Source organism: Clinocottus analis, unplaced genomic scaffold (assembly GCF_023055335.1).
Source record: "Clinocottus analis isolate CAN_PGR_092001 unplaced genomic scaffold, fCliAna1.0.p SCAF_18, whole genome shotgun sequence".
NCBI lineage: Eukaryota > Metazoa > Chordata > Actinopteri > Perciformes > Cottidae > Clinocottus > Clinocottus analis.
The window spans coordinates 16,098,869-16,118,868 of NW_027175909.1; the positions used below are offsets into that span (position 1 = coordinate 16,098,869).

Genomic DNA, 20,000 nt, shown 5'->3' on the forward strand with positions numbered 1-20,000 from the left:
TACGTCTACAAGAAGGTACTTATACTTCAATATGTCTACAAGAAGGTACTTATACTGCAGTACGTCTACAAGAAGGTACTTATACTGCAATATGTCTACAAGAAGGTACTTATACTGCAGTACGTCTACAAGAAGGTACTTATACTGCAGTACGTCTACAAGAAGGTACTTATACTGCAATATGTCTACAAGAAGGTACTTATACTGCAGTACGTCTACAAGAAGGTACTTATACTGCAATATGTCTACAAGAAGGTACTTATACTGCAGTACGTCTACAAGAAGGTACTTATACTTCAATATGTCTACAAGAAGGTACTTATACTGCAGTACGTCTACAAGAAGGTACTTATACTGCAATATGTCTACAAGAAGGTACTTATACTGCAGTACGTCTACAAGAAGGTACTTATACTGCAGTACGTCTACAAGAAGGTACTTATACTGCAGTACGTCTACAAGAAGGTACTTATACTGCAATATGTCTACAAGAAGGTACTTATACTTCAATATGTCTACAAGAAGGTACTTATACTGCAGTACGTCTACAAGAAGGTACTTATACTGCAGTACGTCTACAAGAAGGTACTTATACTGCAATATGTCTACAAGAAGGTACTTATACTTCAATATGTCTACAAGAAGGTACTTATACTGCAGTACGTCTACAAGAAGGTACTTATACTGCAGTACGACTACAAGAAGGTACTTATACTGCAGTATGACTACAAGAAGGTACTTATACTGCAGTACATCTACAAGAAGGTACTTATACTGCAGTATGACTACAAGAAGGTAACAACAATATCAACAGCAACAATAGTATCAACCACAATAACAACATAAACAACAACAATAATAACAACAACAATATTAACAATATCAAGTGTTATCCTAAAGGTGAGCGAGTAACTAATGGACGTCTCTCATGTTGTAATTCAGTCCCATCATTTCTCTCCATGAAATGACAGAGCTAACCGCTAGTAGCTAACAGCTAACCGCTAGTAGCTAACAGCTAATGTACGGAGGCATTTACATGGCGGTGCGTTCAAGCTCCAAACTGTAAAAATGACTTTTTTGACGACGATCATGACGACTCACCACGGAGACATTTTTATTATCTTCATCGTCTTTTTCTGGCGGGAAAAAGCTTCATAGACGACGTCCAACAACAATCTGCTACGTCAGATAAAACGAGATCCATTTGACTCGAAGTGAAAGCTAACGAGTGTCATCAGCTCGATGAACAGTTCATGTCTCCGTTTACTTAAAGTTTGATCAGACGTCTGAGCGCCAGAACGCTCGTTATGAACATGGACACAAAGGGTTTTTAATGACGCAGCATTTCTTGTGCTTTGTGTGTTACATTTGGATCACAGATGTGCCGTCGAAGAATTTAAACGAAGACCAAATGTGATGTTTTCATGAAGAAAAGCAGGTTTTGTGAAAGCGGCCTGAAGCCGTCGTCCATCTCTTTGGTCTCGGGTCTTTTCGGCCATGTTGTTTTTAGAAAAAGAGATTTCTACGGAGGGTTTCATTTCCCTTGAGCTGAACTCTTGGAAAGCGTCAGTGGAGAATGTTTTTGTTAATCAAGCGAACACCGGGAGGAGGAGGAGGAGGAGGAAGAGGAAGAAATACCCGTCTCAAAATAATAATCACACCGGCAGCGATGTGAATTACGCAAAAGCCGCAGCGCTTCTTCAATAAAAGCTTCGAGTAGATTCACACACACGCGAGAGTGTGTGTGTGTGTGTGTGTGTGTGTGTGTGTGTGTGTGTGTGTGTGTGTGTGTGTACGTCTGGGGCTTTTATTGTGAAAGGCAAGAACAGAAGAAGTGTCTCTGTTCTAGAGAGTGATAAAGTGATAGTTTGCTCTTTTGTAGAACCAGGGGCTCGTTGTTGTTGTTGTTGTTTTTCATTTTATTGCTTGATGCCTTTCATGCAGCAGTAAAATGTATGATATTTACATTCTATGTGAAAGTATTTACAATGAAATAAAAAATCTACGTGCAAATAAATTGCGCCAAAAAAAAACAAAAGTGATCCGACAACGTTGCTCATCAGTCAGTTGCAGAGAGAAGAACCAGTTTAGTTCAGAAGGAACATAAACGTCAAAGTGAAAGAATGAATAGCTTCTGATCCCGCTTTGGATTCGGACTTGAAACGCAGCAAAGTTAGCTCGCTAGCTAGCTAGCATGCCGAGCTAACAACCATGTTGGAGACGATTTCACACAAAACTAATTCATATGACAAACTTTCTTGTCGTTGCCAAATTAGCTTTTAAATTTACAAAACATAAATATTTGTCTTTGTGTGTATATGTATGTGTATATATATTTAAATATATATAAATATATATATACATTTAAATATATATATTTATATTTATTTATATACATATATATATATATTTAAATATATATATATATTTAAATATATATATTTAAATATATATATATTTAAATATATATATATTTAAATGTATATATATTTAAATATATATATATGTATAAGTTCCCATGGGAGGGCGGGGAAAGGGGCGGGGCTTCTCTATTCTCTGATCACGAGGCTGGTACTCAGTGAGTTGGTCTTTGAACGCTTCATTCCTGACTCACCTGTCCCCTCTGCCGCCAGATGGGCTCGTACCCGATCCCCATCCTGCTGATGAAGACGAGCCGGACCTCCTGCTGGTCCCGGGGCTCCGAGTTCTCTCTGTACTCGGCCCACCAGGGCGGTTTGTTCCCGCTCGGCGCCGGCGACCGGCTGTTCGTCACCGTGACCAACGCCTCCGCCGTGGACATGGACGAGAAGAGCAGCTTCTTTGGGGCGTTTCTCATCAGCTAGGCGCCGGGAGGCGGGACTTAAGAAACAAACAGACTTCCCCTAAAAATGAACCCAAATGGAAAAACTGCAACGGGGCGTCACGGGTGGAAGTTCGTCTTTCTTCTTTTCCAGGATCACAGACGGAAAAGAGATTTAACACTTTGTGTTCGGAGAAGAAGAGTTGATGGGGATGATTTTTGTATTGGAGTGTATTAAAGTTGATGGAGTTTGGCCAGATGCCGTGTTTTTGTTTGTTTGTTTCTCAGCTGTTATACAGCGCAAAAAATGCAAAAAGGAATTGAGCTGTAGCGCCAACTACAGGCAGCAACCTCCAAATACGACAAGTTGAACAAATTAAAGCTGCATTCTCTCTTCTGACCACCAGGGGGCGACTCCTCTGGTTGTATAGAAGTCTATGCTTCATGTGTTAAAGATGCATTCTCTCTCCTGACCACCAGGGGCGACTCCTCTGGTTGTATAGAAGTCTATGCATCATGTGTTAAAGATGCATTCTCTCTCTTGACCACCAGGGGGCGGCTCCTCTGGTTGTATAGAAGTTAGAAAATGACTCTACTTCTCTTGATTTATTCCCTCAGTAAACATTGTAAACATGAGTTTACGTCTCATTCTCGAGTCTTCTTCAATACATTTAGGTAACAGACTAACAAAACGAAAGATGGTGAACTCGAGGCTCCGTAATGTCACAAAACACTCGATCCATCTTACTGATTTCAGAGCAAACCGGTTCTGTCTCTAGGACCTCTTTAATCAACTGAACATTAGAAATTATCTGCGTTTGTATAAAGATGTAAATATTGTGTGATTATTTCTCCCGTCCTCATAGACAGATGAACCACGTTGGAAAACTTTTTTTTGGTGGAATCACTAAATAAAAGAAAAGTTTTGCTGCCCTCAAGTGTTCATCTGACGCAATGACATCCAGCAAATTTTCTTTTTTTTTTTTTAAATAATAAAAATCACACACACATTTCTGTTGGTTTTTCATTTTCTTTCTTTTTTGTGGAAATATGTTACAGTTATATTACAGGTATTTAAATGCCCCGAGGGAGAACACAAAATAAAAATAAAATAATAAAACATACGTTTGGAGATCGACAGACAATAAATACTGAAAATGTTGACGCAACTTAATAAAAATCAACAAAGAGACGGGGGAGGGGCTCTCCTTCTGGTGTCCTCTGTGGTGTTTAGCAGCACGTGTGTAGCTTCCAGAAACAATAACAACAACAACAACATGTGAACAAACGGGGGCGGGGCTTCAACCAAAGTCTCACAAACTGCTTCACGCACAACGCTGCTGGTGTTAAGTTCACTTCCTGTTTCTCGCAGCGAAATAGATAATAACAATAACATTATTGTAGATGTAGGTGTTTTTCTTCCTTTTTTTTGTTTCAAGCTGAAATGACAAAATAAAAATCAACCTTTTTTTTGTTCTGTGTGAAAATATTCTGGTTGAATGCAGGTGGCTCTGGCCCCGCCCCCTCTGACCTCGCCCCCTCTGGCTCCACCCCCTCAACGTCCTCCATTGGTTTTGTTTTATTTAATGTAACTTATAAAATGTCTCATGAAGTGTCCTCTGAAATGGAAACCGATTCGTCTGCGTACAAAAAGTTATTTTCATATAAATTACACCAGTCTGTGATGAAGATGATGATGAAGACGTCTTCGTTCCTGCAAACAAAACCCTTCCACTTCCACACACACACACACACACACACACACTCACACACGCATGCACGCACTCACGCACACACACTCTAACCCTCTTGCTCCTCATCCTCCTCCTCCTCCTCCTCTGGGTCTTAATGCTAGACCAGTTTTGGGCAACTCTTCATCGTCACCCTCACTGTTTCTGTAGCTGCCTTGTTTTGGCTCCGCCCAGCTGGAGAACCAACACCCAGCTGGAGAACCAACGCCCAGCTGGAGAACCAACGCCCAGCTGGAGAACCAACCAACGCCCAGCTGGAGAACCAACCAACGCCCAGCTGGAGAACCAATGCCCAGCTGGAGAACCAACCAATGCCCAGCTGGAGAACCAACCAACGCCCAGCTGGAGAACCAACCAACGCCCAGCTGGAGAACCAACCAACGCCCAGCTGGAGAACCAACCAACGCCCAGCTGGAGAACCAACCAATGCCCAGCTGGAGAACCAACCAACGCCCAGCTGGAGAACCAATGCCCAGCTGGAGAACTAATGCCCAGCTGGAGAACCAATGCCCAGCTGGATAACCAATGCCCAGCTGGAGAACTAATGCCCAGCTGGAGAACCAACCAACACCCAGCTGGAGAACCAACCAACGCCCAGCTGGAGAACCAACGCCCAGCTGGAGAACCAACCAACGCCCAGCTGGCGGGCGGGGGAGGGGGTTGATATGCGTTAACGGTCGAGGGGTCGAGACCCTTTAGCAGTCGAACCGCATCTCCAGCGACTCGTCGAAGCCCCGGCCGTCGTGCCCCGCCCCCGACAGGAAGGCGGCCGTGACGGGCGCCCCCGTCGCCGTGGTGACGTTGAGGAGGGTGGAGCTGGCGGCCGGGCCGCGGAGCGCCGCCGCCGCGATGCTCGTGAGGTTGATGCCCAGCGTGAGGCGCGTCTGCTCCAGGGCTTTCTCCGGCACGGCGAACGCCTCCAGCTTCTTCTCGCCGTTGGCCATGTAGGAGTTCTGGCAGCCGCGGCAGATGCAGTCCAGACACGCCTGAGGGGAAGACAACAACAACATTAACAACAACAACAACAACATGACGTCATCAAAGTAAACCGTCACATGGTGAAAAGGTCAAGAAGGTCAAGAAGGTGAATTGTTAAACATGTTTTTCTTTAAGCAAATTGCAAAAGCTGTAAAAACTAAATAAATAAATGAATTTAAAAAATTATCGTCAGATTTCCATCTTTCCGACGGTCCTTGAACACATCACGTGTGAGGAGCACAAAAAGCGACTAAAACCAAGCGTAAAGAAAACGTTTTATTCTCATCGTCTCGTTTAAAATCTCAGCCAAAATTAAACCGTTTACTTTAATTGTTTTATTACAAATATTAAACTCTACAACGTCACGATCGACTCATCCGATCAACAGTCATGTGACCAATAAACAGAGATTTCATTGACATTTAAAACAATATTTAACCACGTAAAAAAGAATTAGGAAACATTTACAGGAAATGAATAAATAGATATTAAAGTGATTCACTTATATATTTGCAAAACGGCAAAAGTAGTCAGAAATTATTTTTTTGTCCTCCAGAATATTTCAAACAGATAGAATATTGATGCAGATGCAGATATTTGAGCTGAAGCGAGTGGGAGACGGCCCTGAAGACGAGACTCTAATAAAAAGGGCGCTGTGGTTGTTTTAAAAGCGACGGCGTCGAGGTCGACCTCCACTTAGCTCTCTCCCTGTGAGGCGACCAGGGGCGCTAACATTGCGTGAGGGCGGGTGGTTGCTCACCTTGCGGTTGGAGTAGCAGGGGCAGCGCTGCCCCCTGCAGGTCAACACCGACGGGTTCTGGGTGGCTCGGCCGCACTTGCAGCCCTTCTTCTCCGCCGGCTTTTTATACAGCGGCTTCGAGGGGCTGGGCGGGTGCGTCAGCGGGTGGGGGTGAGGGTGAGGGTGGGGCGGCAGTCTGTCGCGGGGTTGCGTGCGGGGCTTGGGGGTCCCTTGCCGTGCCTTGGCGTAGGCCTTCTTGGGGCCCCCGTGGTGCTCCGCGGGCTTTTTCGGCGCCTTGTTGGAGACGAGCACCGTCTTGCCCACCTTGGGGGGGCCGCCGTTGGGCACCGGGGCCAGGTGGGGGAGGGAGTGCGGGGGTGCTAAAGGGAACTTGGGTTCCTGCCCGACGGTGGCGTCTAGGTCCGGGTGGTGGGCGGAGCCGTTGGCGCCGAGGGGCGGCGGCAGCGCCCGCAGGAGGGCGGCGATGGGGAGGGGCCGCAGCTTCTCGCTGTCGCTCTCCGAGCGGGAGCGCTTGCGGTGGAACCGAGGGGGCGCGTGGGGGAGGACGGCGGAGGGCTGCGGGGGAGGCTGGAGGGGGCGGGGGCTGAGGGAGGGGAGGAGGTGGGAGGAGTCAGGGAGGCAGTGCGCCCCGTTGGGCCGGGGGTCTGGCTCCGGCTCCGGCTCGGGGTCCGTCTCCAGAGTCCGGAGCACCTCCTCCACGCTCAACAGCAACGGGCCCCCGCCGGGCCGCAAGTCCTCCCCGAGAGGCGTGATGTCACAGAGCCCCGCCTCCCGCGCCGCCGCGACGCTCACCGGCACCTCCTCCGAGAAGCCTTCCTGCCGGGCGACGCCTCCGCCCGCGTCGCCCAGCGGGCCGTTGCAGTCGAGCAGCCCGTTCATGCCGGCGGGGCTCGGCTCCTCGGCCAAGTCCGGGGCGGCGGCGCCGGCGTCCTCGGCCTCCGGCTCGCCCTCGGCCAGCGTGAGGCCCTCGTCCAGGATGGCCCGGAGCTCCGGCGAGTCGCCGGCGGCGTCGGCTATGTGCGCGGCGAGCGGCGACTGCGTGATGTACAGGCACAGCTTCCGGTAGCAGCGCACCAGCAGGGACAGCTGCCGGTTCTCCTGGAAGCGGGAGTAGTCCTTACACCAGCTGCAGGACGGCTTCAGCTGCATCCGCCGGCCTCTGCAGCCGCGGCACACATAGTGCTGGCATGCCGAGTCGGTGGGGGCGATGGGGTCCTGCAGCAGGTCGCCTGCAGACGGGAGGGAGGGTGCAAAGGCAAAGGAAACGTCACCACAGGTATGGAACACAACCCCTTCTCCTCCGTCTACTAGGAGCTCATAACGTTTGGGATTTACAAACTTCCTCCTTTGTGGGTTTTCGCAGCTTCCTGAACTTCCTCACGGGCGTCCTGCCAGACGGCATGACAGCCGCTCTTTGAGAGGAGCTTCCTCAGCAGCTGCACGAGGCTCATTCATGAGGAACAGCCTCCGTCTGATGAGCCAGCGCACGCACAAAACCTACATTTACCGCTGATTTTTTTTCTTTCTTCGATAGCTAGATAGTAGATGTCAGTTATTGTGGGATATTTTGCTTATTTATTGGCTCGTTTTTAATCTTGTCACACTTTCTACAATGCTGCTGCGAGTCTGCAGGACTAATAAAAGCGTGATTTTATCTTTTTTTACTGGTTTATTATCAGTGGGGGTAATACATCCACTCACCCAGCAGAGAGAGACCTGCTGCATTACACATGAAACGCTCCAAATAAATCAAGCATGAGCTGCTTTGCTCCTCCCACTTTGTGCTAAACGCAGGTTAAGTGTGTGTTTGTGTGTGTTTAAATGTTAAATGTGTTTTGCATGTCGGGTGGAGGAGGCAGAGGAGGAAGAGGAGGATCAGGGTGCACAGACTGCTGTTCACCACAAACCAAAGGAAGGCCCTCAGAGGGGGGTGTGTCATGATGGGAGTTGCTGAGAGCACACAGTGTGTTCAGGGCGCCGCGGAAACGGCAGCTTCTAGACTTCACAAACACAACGGTGGAGGAAATATACAGATATTTTTTTACCTGGGGGAATAGAATAGTATTAAGCGCCATACATCACTTCTTAAAACCGTCTCCATGTGTTTATATCACTGTTTTTTTTTTAAGAATGAATAAATTAAAGTTCACCATGTTATTATATTGTTGCATTTTTATTTTCATTTGTCTGCTTTTAATTAATTGCCTTTAAAAGGTTTTTCCATTTATTTTCCCACATTAACAATTATAAATAAATACATAAAAACTTATATAACACGTATGAATATTTTTGTTCAGCAAAATAAACGTTTTGCAAATCGTCAATATACATTAACAATTAATTAATGACCACCAAATAAATGTAGAGCAGTCAAATGTAATTGAAGTAGCTCAAACTGAACATTTCCCGCAGCATGTACTACAGTAAAAAGTGTCGATGGGGATATTTCCGACTGCACTTGAACGCGGCGTTTTTTAAAGGCTCGCTTCCACAGCTGACAACAACGCGTGTCACCCAGCCCCCAAACACAGCCCTTTTACGCACGTATTCCTATCACATTCAATACAATAAAACACCACACACACACACGCACACACACACACTTACCGCACACACACACACTTACCGCAGACCAAGCAGGACAGGGACTGGCGGAAAAACGGCAGCAGCTTGCAGAGCTCCGCCAGGGCCCGGGGGTCTCGGGGGTCGCACTGCAGCACCGACCGGCTCGCGGACACGTAGAGAGAGGTCGCATTCACCGGGTTCATCTCCACTGCTGCCTGTCCCCCTCCCCCCGCCCCTCCAGGGTGGTGGTGTGGGGGGGTGTCCGGGTTACACCGAAACGTTAAAAGTCACACAACAAACACAAAAGAGACCCAAACTGACAGACCTCCCCGCGCCCCGTGCGCTAAAATCCCAGAATCGCCGTTTTTATCAATGGAGTCTGGTGGCTTTGACGAGCGCATAGACGGGCGCAGCTGGCGTCAGATCGGTAAATCCAACGTTTGCGGCAGCCTGCGCGTGCGGCAACCGAGGCTACTCATCCCCGAAACGCGTCGAATCCCCCCGTGGGCTCGTCCGGGTCGGTTCGGCTCGGTTCCGTGCACTTTTGACTTCCTATCTGCAGAGCGAGCTGCAGAAACTCCCGCTGGCCTCCTGCAGCGCGAAGGCGGCGCAGCAGCCCCATCAGGCCCCGCTGTTGTGTCGCGGCTGTCCGCGGGGAGGGTTGCTTCAAGGGAGGCGGCTTGTGTTGGAGGAAAAAAAAACAACAACACAAAAAACAGGCCGGAGGCACCGGGCTCTGGTGACGGCGCGGGGCCGCCCGAGTTGCACCGGGTAGCCGCTACAAAAGCAGGCCGCTAGCCCCCCCTCCTCTTCACGGGATTAGCGGAAGTCTCGCGGAAGTCTTGCCTCGGTGGAAACGCGGCGGGGGGAACCGGGAAAAACAGCCTCCTGCATTCTTCTCAAGTGAATTAAATCCGTTTATTTGTGTGTACCTTTTGCTATCGTGGAGTATTCCTCGGTACGGGTTCTGGCGCTTTACCGCACACGCAAACAAGGGGGCGCTGTTCTCCAGATCTCGCGAGAACTCGTGTAACGCGGCTAATTTAAAAAAAAAGAAACGATGGACGATGTAAATAAAAGAAATAAATCACCCGCAGACGTTGTTGGTGTGAACATAATATGTGAATATGTGTGTGATATGAAGTTTTTTTTTATACTTTTATTTAAAAATAAAAAAGTGAGTCACAGTTTATCTCACTTTCTATGCAGTTGCACAACAACTTCCCATTAATAAACACTCATTCATGAATGTAATTTCTGAGAAACTCCTCCGTCATTGCTTTCTCTGAACTTATGATTTGTAAAAAAAACATTTTTTTAAATACTCATTAATAGTACAGGTGATAATTATTCAATAATAATAATAATAATCTCAAAAATATCAACTTAAATTCAGAGTTTTATATGATTTTGTATTTCTTGACAGCACAAAACTTTTAATTTTTCTGTGTTTAATTTTTTCTTCTGATGCATGCAACAGTCCAGTCTATCTGCAGATGAAAGGGACGCGGCCCCTTCAAGGGACGCCACGTCAACCTCAGAAATGGTCTTTAAATAATTCGGCTGCATTCCTGTCTGTGAGTAATTCCTCTTTCGGGTTCCTCAGCAGCGTCTCGCGCCGCTATGACTGTTTCTGAGGATATTACGGGAACAACGGATGTTTAAAAATAAATACTATATGTCTATGGGAAGTATTATTAGTGTGTCTCTGAACATGTCTGTGAGTTTGGGTGATTCCCGTGTTCTTGCTCACATGAAATACCAAAAAAACAAACATTTATGAACTAATACAAAATGTGCACAATATATAAAACAAATAGAATATAATTTTTAAAAAAGCACAATATCTAAAATGATACATTAACATATATGGACATGTATGGACACCCATGATGGACACACATGGACACATATGGACACACATGATGGACACATGGACACACATGGACACATAAGGACACACACGATGGACACATGAACACACGCTGACATATATGAACATAGATGTCCATATATGGACACACATGACGGACACATATGGACATAGATGTCCATATATGGACACAAATGACGGACACACATGACGGACACACTCTGTGTGCGTCTTGTCATCGCCGCAGCGTAAATATTTCCATGGAACATTCTGCACGACAGCAAGACTTCCTCTTTTTGTGCGGAGCTTCAGTATAAAAGCCCAACTGCTCCGGCTCACCACCATCAGCATCACCACCATCACCACCATCACCACCATCACCACCATCATCATCATCATCACCATCATTAACATCGGAGACATGCAGGTGTGGACGTTGCTCGCTGCCCTGGCGGCCCTGATGCTTCTCTCTGCCTCACAAGGTAAAGCTCCTTCACGGGGAACCGTCTTCTGTCTTCTGGAATTTGAATAGAAAACAGAAACGACGTCAGGATCAAAAACGTATCGTTTTATAAAAAGAAAACGTACTGTTTTTCTCCTAAATGTGATCATTTCCTGATTTTCTCCTGCGTTTATGTTCATAAACTGAATATATTTGGGAAGGAATTTAAAAATGTTCCTTTGGGCTCTGAGAAATGTATTTTCTGACTTGGCATTACCGTCTTACAGAATGCAGAATACTTTTAATAACTACTTACTGACTGAAGGATTACATCTGTAATGCATTATGAGGCTCAATATCTCACGTTTAAAAAAATAATAGACTGAGTGATTGTCATATGAAACTGTTAATCATAGCTTGTTTTATGAAAAAAAATGCCCCAAACTGCTGTATGTGGAGGTATTGAACACCATAAGTAATGTACAAGTGAAATATATGGTTTGGCAGATAAGAAAATTCAAATTTAAATAGCCCCAATAGCCCCAATGGGTCCAATAGTCCCAATGGATCCAATGGGTCTAATGCCATTGGGGCCATTGGATCCATTGGGATTATTGGAGGTTCAATGTGACCTCGCCTGAATGTTCTCTGGACTAAACTCTCTCTTACTTTGTTCTGCAGAGAGAATGTTCACATGTTGTGTTATGGTTTGGGTTATTTGGACTTTACAGCTGCATCATTTCAAACTAATCATCATCCTGAAAGTGATTTTTTATAGTTGGACCTGAAACCTTTTCATTTCTTTCTGTGTGTCATCTTCATTTATTCTTAACCAGAAACATGTAGACTGATATTTACACATCTGAACAACATCTCACGTGTTCCTTTTATTATAACACAACATCATTCAAACGGCCCTAGTGGCTGCAGAGACACACACTTTTTAGTTTGGGGAGGACATTTTAGAGGAAAAGGGTAGAAAAATAGGTTGTTTTTCAAGATGTTTTCAGAAATGTTATTTTTAAAGATGTGAATTAGTGACGCAGTGCTGAATAAAGAATGTTTCCTCTCCATGTGTTCGCAGCCGACTCCTCCGGTCAGATTGTTCCTTGTTGCAGCAACTTCAGCTCCAGGAAGATTCACATCATCAGAGAGTGTTATGAGCAGAAACCCCGAAAGAACTGCGGCCACGCCTTCCTGTAAGCATCACATGTGATAATAACTCCTTCCTGTAAGCGTCACATGTGATAATAACTCCTTCCTGTAAGCGTCACATGTGATAATAACTCCTTCCTGTAAGCATCACATGTGATAATAACTCCTTCCTGTAAGCGTCACATGTGATAATAACTCCTTCCTGTAAGCATCACATGTGATAATAACTCCTTCCTGTAAGCATCACATGTGATTATAACTCCTATTACTACCTGTAAAGTCACATATATATATATATATTTTTTCTGCACGTTTCTGAGTCCTGAGTCCTCGCTCGTCTGCGCACATTTCTAAAAGCCCGTCAGATATCGCATGTGGAAGCTGCTGAACATTTCAATACCCAGCATGCCCCAACCATACAATGTTTTGGTATAAAATAAGTAATTTTTCCATTTTTGAACCGAACAACAGAGTTTTTAACTGAAACTCCTTCCTAACATGCCAATGCTTCGTTGGATTGTGATTTTCTTTGTAGTTTCCGATTCTTTAGGTCTTAATCTTTCCAAAAAATATGCCTTATTGGTATGTGAGCTGTTGTTAAGACCCTGAACCAGACAGTTTGAAAAACCCGGGACCGCTCCAGGAGGCCTTCTTGGAGAATCTGGGTCATATCAAGCTGGATGTTCATAGTTATGATCACAATATGCTACAAAAGTGATTTTTTTTCTTAAAAATCTACATTTTACTCTCTGTTTTGCAGCATCGTGAACAAGAGGGGCCGCTGGTGCGTCAAACCGGAGGCGGAGTGGCTCAGAGCGGAGATATCCACGGTGAGAATCAGCTCAGAGCGTCGCTATGAGTTTAGCACTTAGCTAACAGGAAGTCACGGTAAATACCAGAGAATCCAGTTCTGGGTCGCGAAGTTCTGCCTCTCGTGACTTTCACTCAAATCACTGAAAAATAACATTCAGGCAAGAAATAATATCCCAATTGTGAGGTACTTGTACTTCACTTGAGCATGTTCTACTTCATTATACTAAAAAATATTGAGAAAAAGGCCGATCAGATTAGAGACTTTTGTCTGATTTCCGATCAAGTGATCCAATAATCAATACTGAGTATAGGAATATGAAGTTTCATGACATTGACATCGACACTTTGTCCTTTAAACGTGTAGCTGGTGCAAACACAATTCCTAAAACACTTTTTTTTTTTAAGGCCGTGTCTATTTGTAAATTTCTTTGTTTCCTCTCCTTGTTTCCTCTCCTTGTTTCCTCTCCTTCTCTGCAGGGAAAACTACGCTGTCGTCCCGATCTTTCGTTTTAAGAGAAGTGAAGTCATGAAGACAAAAAACCAACAACGTTCCAGCAGCTATAGCATTTTTTGCTGAACTATTTATTCTTTAATATCTTATTATTTAAAATCTAAGTTATTTTTGTATTTAACATACACAGCTATGAAAACTGAAATGTGAAGCATTATTTTTGAAAAGTTGATGGCAGAGTTTGTTATTTTTTTTTAAACTTAGAAGCAAAAGCAACTCATGTGAAATGGATTTATTAACCTTTCGAGGCCCAAGTTCACCTGCACAGTCTGTTCAAGTAGAGATATGAACCCCAATGAGCTCTAATACCTGTGTTATTTTATATCATTTTTAATTTATTCGTGAAAAGATTGAAAATAAATAAATAAATTGCACCACATTGTGATCATTACTACACCTGGCATTATTTAAAAAAGATTTCCCAACAATATGTTTTCGAGCCGCTCTGAGTGTTTTCAACTCCACGGTGAAAGGCCTAAACAACAACAACAACAACAACAACAACAACAACAACAACAACAACAACAACAACACTCGTCTCTGGAAAGATAATGACCTGAATCTGCAAAAGAAATATCACAATAAAACAAAGCCTTGGCCTGTAACTAAGGATTTTAGTCAAAAAACTGTGTGGTTTGCTTCAAAGAAGGTAAAGTTATAAGCTTTATGCATAAACATGCTCGGATTGGGGCAAACTGGGATTTTAAAATCTGCATATTTCCCGCCTTAAAACGTGTGATGTGTAAGAAAAAAAAAAAAAAGCATTCTGAGAAGTCGAAGGAGGCAAACGAAACAGCCCGGCTTCACTTGGACTTTTCAGGTACTAATATACATATATATATATTTTGATGTCATAAGAGGAATGGTCATCAATGGGAGGTACATTCCTTCCCGCTGGTTGCAGCAAGGACTACAACCAGCATGACATCCCAGCGACAAAGACTACAAGTCCCACTCAGCAGTGCAGGCAGGGGAAGGCGGCTGCACAGCTGAAAAGGATGAAGCTGATGAGCCTGAGGAGAGCTGGTGTGAGGTGGAAGACAGAAGGACTTATGTTTGTTTGTTTGGTACAACAACTGTGGTTGGAATCAAGTTCATTTTTTGGTTAAGAACTATTTAAATACAGAAACTTTAAGTTAAAGAAACCCTCGCCTGTCTTTATTTGTGTACCAACGCCTCACCTCATGATCCCGACCTCTCGAGACGTCACAATATATAAATATATATATATATATACCCATACCCACACATATATATATATCCACTAAGGTTATGTCATACCTTATCAGACTCAGACTACAGACTCAGATAGTTACATAGAGGTGTTTATGAATGAAATCCAACTTTATAAAGTGTATTTATTAACAGAAAAGTGTTTGCACGTAAAAGTGACGGCAAGATTTTTGAGGTTACAGGTTTTATGTAATTATTTAAATTTAACGGTAGTTTGTTCTGAATGTGAGAGATGATGGAACCACTGAGAGCAGAAGTATGAAGAACAGCACAACCATCACTGAGCTGCACGACCACAGGAGAGGAAGAGGAAGAGGAAGAGGTGTTTGTACGTGCAGCTGCTTCTCAGCAGCACGTGACGTCCACCCAGAAGGACTTTTATGTTTTCAGGGTTTTTGTAACGAAAAGAGACAAAAATCATTTTAATGCCTCAGTTTAGAGGCTGAAGACAAAAGAGGACAAAATATCTAACATGTTAGACTCAGAGGGCCACGACACACACACACACACACACACACACACACACACACACACACACACACACACACACATACAAACACACACACACACACACACACACACACACATACAAACACACACACACACATAGTCCTGGTCCAAAAGGAGACAAAGAAAACTATAATATATATACAATAATATATATATATATATATATATATATATATATATATATATATATATATATATATATATATATATATATAATGTATATATTTAAGTGCTACTAAAGTGCTAATTTCTTTCTTGAAGGTAAAGTTGATAAAGTTGTGTTTTTAGTTGGAAGATGTAGAGACTTTAGATCTTTATCTCTCGGATGAACAGACTCGTCTGAGTCTCTCCGGAAACACGACGCTCAACCTCAGCCTGAACCTCAGACTCAGCCTGAACCTCAGACTCAGCCTGAACCTCAGCCTCAGCTTCAGCCTCAGCTTCACACGGCGCTGACGAGTGAACGCAGACAGACGCAGTCGGTCGCTGAAGATGAGGACGGCTCTGCTGGTGATGGGGCTGCTGGCCGCCGGGACGCTCGTCTCTGCTTCAGAAGGTACAGAGATCCTTTCAGATGATCGCTTTGAGCTCACAGAACATGAAGCCAACCAGAACCGTGGTTATTAATGTAATGATGGGTTCAGTGCATGAAATATGTGGCTCAATATTCCATCATTTTGTTTAACTAGTTCTTTATGAAAGAGTTTTCACAATAAACAATAAACTGACATAAAGAAGCAGACGATGGTTATTAATGTAATGATGGGTTCAATGCATGAAATATGTGGCTCAATATTCCATAATCTCTCTCTCTCTCTCTCTCTCTCTCTCTCTCTCTCTCTCTCTCTCTCTCTCTCTCTCTCTCCAGTGGATGAACAGATAATCCCGTCCTGCTGTTATGAACTCAGAGGCTCACAAGAAATCAAAGAAATCAAGAAATGCACTGAACAGGTGAAGAGATTCAACTGCAAGCACGCCTTCATCATGTGAGTACACTCTCTCACACACACACACACACACACACTCACACACACACACACACACACGCACACACACTCTCTCACACACACACACACACACACACATGCAGAGGCACACACGCAGATGTAGTACAGTAAAAGTACATTATGTACCTCTGAGGTGTGAAATACTTCAGTAAATATACTTTCCTTCGCTGTTTCAGCAACTGTCCTGTGTTTCTGTATATTTGAGTTCATTCAGGTCTAACATCAACAGCAAAATAAACAACAACAACAACAGCAACATCAACAGCACGCGGTTCCACTTGTAACGAGAAGTGTTGGTTGTTGTTTTTTCTCTGCTTCTAGAGTCACAACGTCCAACGAGACGATTTGTGTCAAAGGAAAACCGAACTGGATCAAAAACAAGATAAAAGAGGTAAACAATGTGAGGTAAACAATGTGAGGTAAACAATGTGAGGTAAACAATGTGAGATAAACAATGTGAGGTAAACAATGTGAGATAAACAATGTGAGGTAAACAATGTGAGATAAACAATGTGAGATGAACAATGTGAGGTAAACAATGTGAGATAAACAATGTGAGGTAAACAATGTGAGATAAACAATGTGAGGTAAACAATGTGAGATAAACAATGTGAGGTAAACAATGTGAGATAAACAATCTCTCTCTTTTCTCTCTCATCCCCCGCTCCCTCACTCTCTCTCTCTCTCTCTCTCTCTCTCTCTCTCTCTCTCTCTCTCTCTCTCTCTCTTATCACAGGGATTAAAGTGTCCTAAAGACATCAAAGGTTAATATGAGATGAAGAGTTGACGTCCTGATGAAGACGAGCAGAAGATGAAACCTGAATCTTCTGCTCGTTTTATGACTTATTGTTCAACATAATCTGAGTGAATAAACAAGTGACGGTTTACTTGTTTGTGTGTTTTTATCACTGCGGTCATTGTGGAGAGACACAAAGCTAAGGTGTACAGTGTATATATATATATATATATATATATATATATATATATGTATATATATGTATATATATATATATATATATATATATATATATATATACATATATATACATATATATATACATATATATATACATATATGTATATATATATATATACATATATGTATATATATATATACATATATGTATATATACATATATATATATATATATATATATATATATATATATATATATATATATATATATATATATATATATATATAGGTGAATAAGACATGTGATCAATGAGCTGCACTGCAAAAAAAAAAAGAAGAAGTAGAAAAGTGAAACATGCTGATGAGGCGTCCTATCTGGAAGCTGACCAGTGAGACCAGTGAGACCAGTGAGACCACATCCAGGTCCTTCCTGCCCTGTCTGCTGCTTTTGGGGAGAAACTGCCCATGATGTCATCACATCCTGTGAAGCAGAGCCACGAGGAGCGTGAGTCGGCAGCGTGACCTCTGTTGTCACATGACATGGCGTCTTTTAACATTACAGTGAATTATCCATTTTATTGAGGAGGAAGAGGATGAGAAGGGAGGAAGAAGGAGAGAGTAGAAAGACAAGTGTGTGGTTTAAATACAGCAGAATGAACATCTTCACACACACACACACAATATGGACTTAAAGACAATAATGATACTAATAATATTAATAATAATCGTGTTGTCTTTCCTTGTGTAACTTTTGTGTAAAGAATCCTCCATGTGGCTCAACATGTGTCATGAGAAACTATTTGAACAAAGCACCTCCTCCTCTTCATCCTCCTCTTCTTCATTCTCCTTCTCTTCATCCTCGTTGCAGGAAACAGCGGCTCGACTTTCGGCCTTTAGGTTTTGTTTTCCAGTAAAACCGCCGAGGACCAAGATGCTTTCACTTTAGAGAGAGAGAGAGTCATAATTATGGGTTAAAAAGTCATAATTATGAGTTATATTATCATAGATATAACATAATAAAGTCGAAATTATGAGATATTACTAGTAAGACTATTTATCTCATAATTATGACTTTATTCTCTCATTCCTTTCACTGAAACATGATGATGAAAGGGATTCCTGTCGTGGAAACTCCCCCACCGCCCTCTCATTGAGACGAAGCGAGAGGCGTGAAGAAGAAAGGAGGAAGATGAGTAACCGGAGCAGGAGCCGCTTCCTCTTCTTCAGGCCTTAAGTAGCTCCGTGTCCAGCAGCTCTGAGACCAGCAGGAAGAACAGATACACACACATATATATAATATAATATATATATCACCTGCTCCTTGAAGATGGAAAGCTGTGGCGGCGTGATGAAGAGCGTGATGAAGAGCGCGCTGCTGGCCGTGGTGCTGCTGGCCGCGGCTCGGTCCGGATCGGCAGGTGAGAGATCAACATTTAGAGTTTTCACCTGAAAACTCGTCTTGTTCTATTTTACCCAGACTAAACAAACTGTTTCTGCTTTTTAAAAACTTGATTTTCTTTATTATAAAAGAGTTTTATGTGAGTTCAGATGAGTAAATATCAGGATTCACATGTTGACCAATAGATTTCCACAACTTTTAACCAAATTCACACGACTTCAAATCAGATTTTCAAGACTTTTAAACACATTTCCATAACTTTTTACCAAATTTCCATGACGTTTTTTTCCAAATGTCCGTGACTTTAAACCAAATGTCTATAATAAAACATTGTGTGAAATGTGTGTAAACAGTACAAAGTGATAAAATGTAGTATTTAAACTAACAATGAGGATTCAAAGCATACAGTAAACCTTAAATGACTCAAATGAATGAGAGACAATAGTTTGATTAAAATAATAAACATTTTTATAGATGCCTGTATGTATGCTGCTGATATTATGAGCCTCTTTCTTTTAAAAGCAGATTCATTATTTCAAACTATATGAACACATGAATATAACATATTTACAGGACTTTTAACACAACTTTTTTTAAGGATTTTCCCACAGTATGAACCCTGAAATATCAGACTATATGTCGCTGGTTATGAGTAGATGAAGAAGTGAATTATACAGTTTTTATACCAATATGGGCTCCACAGTTTCCCCGTGTGCGTTTCATGTTGTGTAGTCGGTGGCGTGCGTTGGGGCTTCCTGTGTGTGTTGCATGTTGTGTAGTCGGTGGCGTGCGTTGGGGCTTCCTGTGTGTGTTGCATGTTGTGTAGTCGGTGGCGTGCGGTGGGGCTTCCTGTGTGTAACCCTCGTCCTCTCAGCAGAGAAGCTGGCGTCCTGCTGCACCGCCGTGAGCCGGCTGGAGCCGCAGGAGGCCGTCATCGGGTTCCTGGTGCAGCCGCACAACCCGCCCTGCGTCAAGGCCGTCATGTGAGTGAAGACACGCACCGTGCTCCATTCGTGGAGGAAACTGTGGACTTTACGTCCATGATGAAGGACGACGTGTCGCTTTGATGATGTTCGCTTCTTCTCCGTCGGACTGACGTCGTGTTTCTTTGTCGCCTGCAGCTTCCTGACGGAGACGAGTCTTTACTGCAGTCAGCTGACGGCTCCCTGGGTCCTGCCCAAGATCAACGCCATCAGGTGGGTTCATGCTGGGGCAGCTCACCTCCTCCCTCCTGCCCTTACCTCCTTTCCTTACCTCCTCCTCCTGAACCTGTGGACTCATGTGTTT

At 43.6% G+C, this 20,000-nt stretch overlaps 3 protein-coding genes across 3 annotated transcripts in view; 2 read left to right on the top strand and 1 right to left on the bottom strand.

Annotated features, from left to right (window-relative positions):
• LOC137788527 (tumor necrosis factor ligand superfamily member 10-like) overlaps window positions 1-3,290 on the top strand; it is a 6,916-nt gene extending 3,626 nt beyond the window's left edge. The window contains exon 6 of the mRNA XM_068581378.1: window positions 2,634-3,290. Within this exon, the coding sequence (XP_068437479.1) occupies window positions 2,634-2,843 (210 nt within the window). The 3' untranslated portion in view covers window positions 2,844-3,290. The remainder of the gene's footprint in view (window positions 1-2,633) is intronic.
• Window positions 3,291-3,838: 548 nt separating this feature from the next.
• msl2b (MSL complex subunit 2b) lies at window positions 3,839-9,834 on the bottom strand. Its single transcript, XM_068581340.1, has 3 exons — window positions 8,916-9,834; window positions 6,290-7,518; window positions 3,839-5,537 (listed from the first exon to the last, which is right to left on the bottom strand). The coding sequence occupies exons 1-3, from the start codon at window positions 9,055-9,057 to the stop codon at window positions 5,247-5,249; spliced, it is 1,662 nt and encodes a 553-aa protein (XP_068437441.1). The 5' UTR covers window positions 9,058-9,834; the 3' UTR covers window positions 3,839-5,246.
• Window positions 9,835-18,641: 8,807 nt separating this feature from the next.
• LOC137789097 (uncharacterized) overlaps window positions 18,642-20,000 on the top strand; it is a 1,765-nt gene continuing 406 nt past the window's right edge. Inside the window, exons 1-3 of the mRNA XM_068582352.1 lie at window positions 18,642-18,732; window positions 19,588-19,696; window positions 19,835-19,909. Of these exons, the coding sequence (XP_068438453.1) occupies window positions 18,642-18,732; window positions 19,588-19,696; window positions 19,835-19,909 (275 nt within the window). The remainder of the gene's footprint in view (window positions 18,733-19,587; window positions 19,697-19,834; window positions 19,910-20,000) is intronic.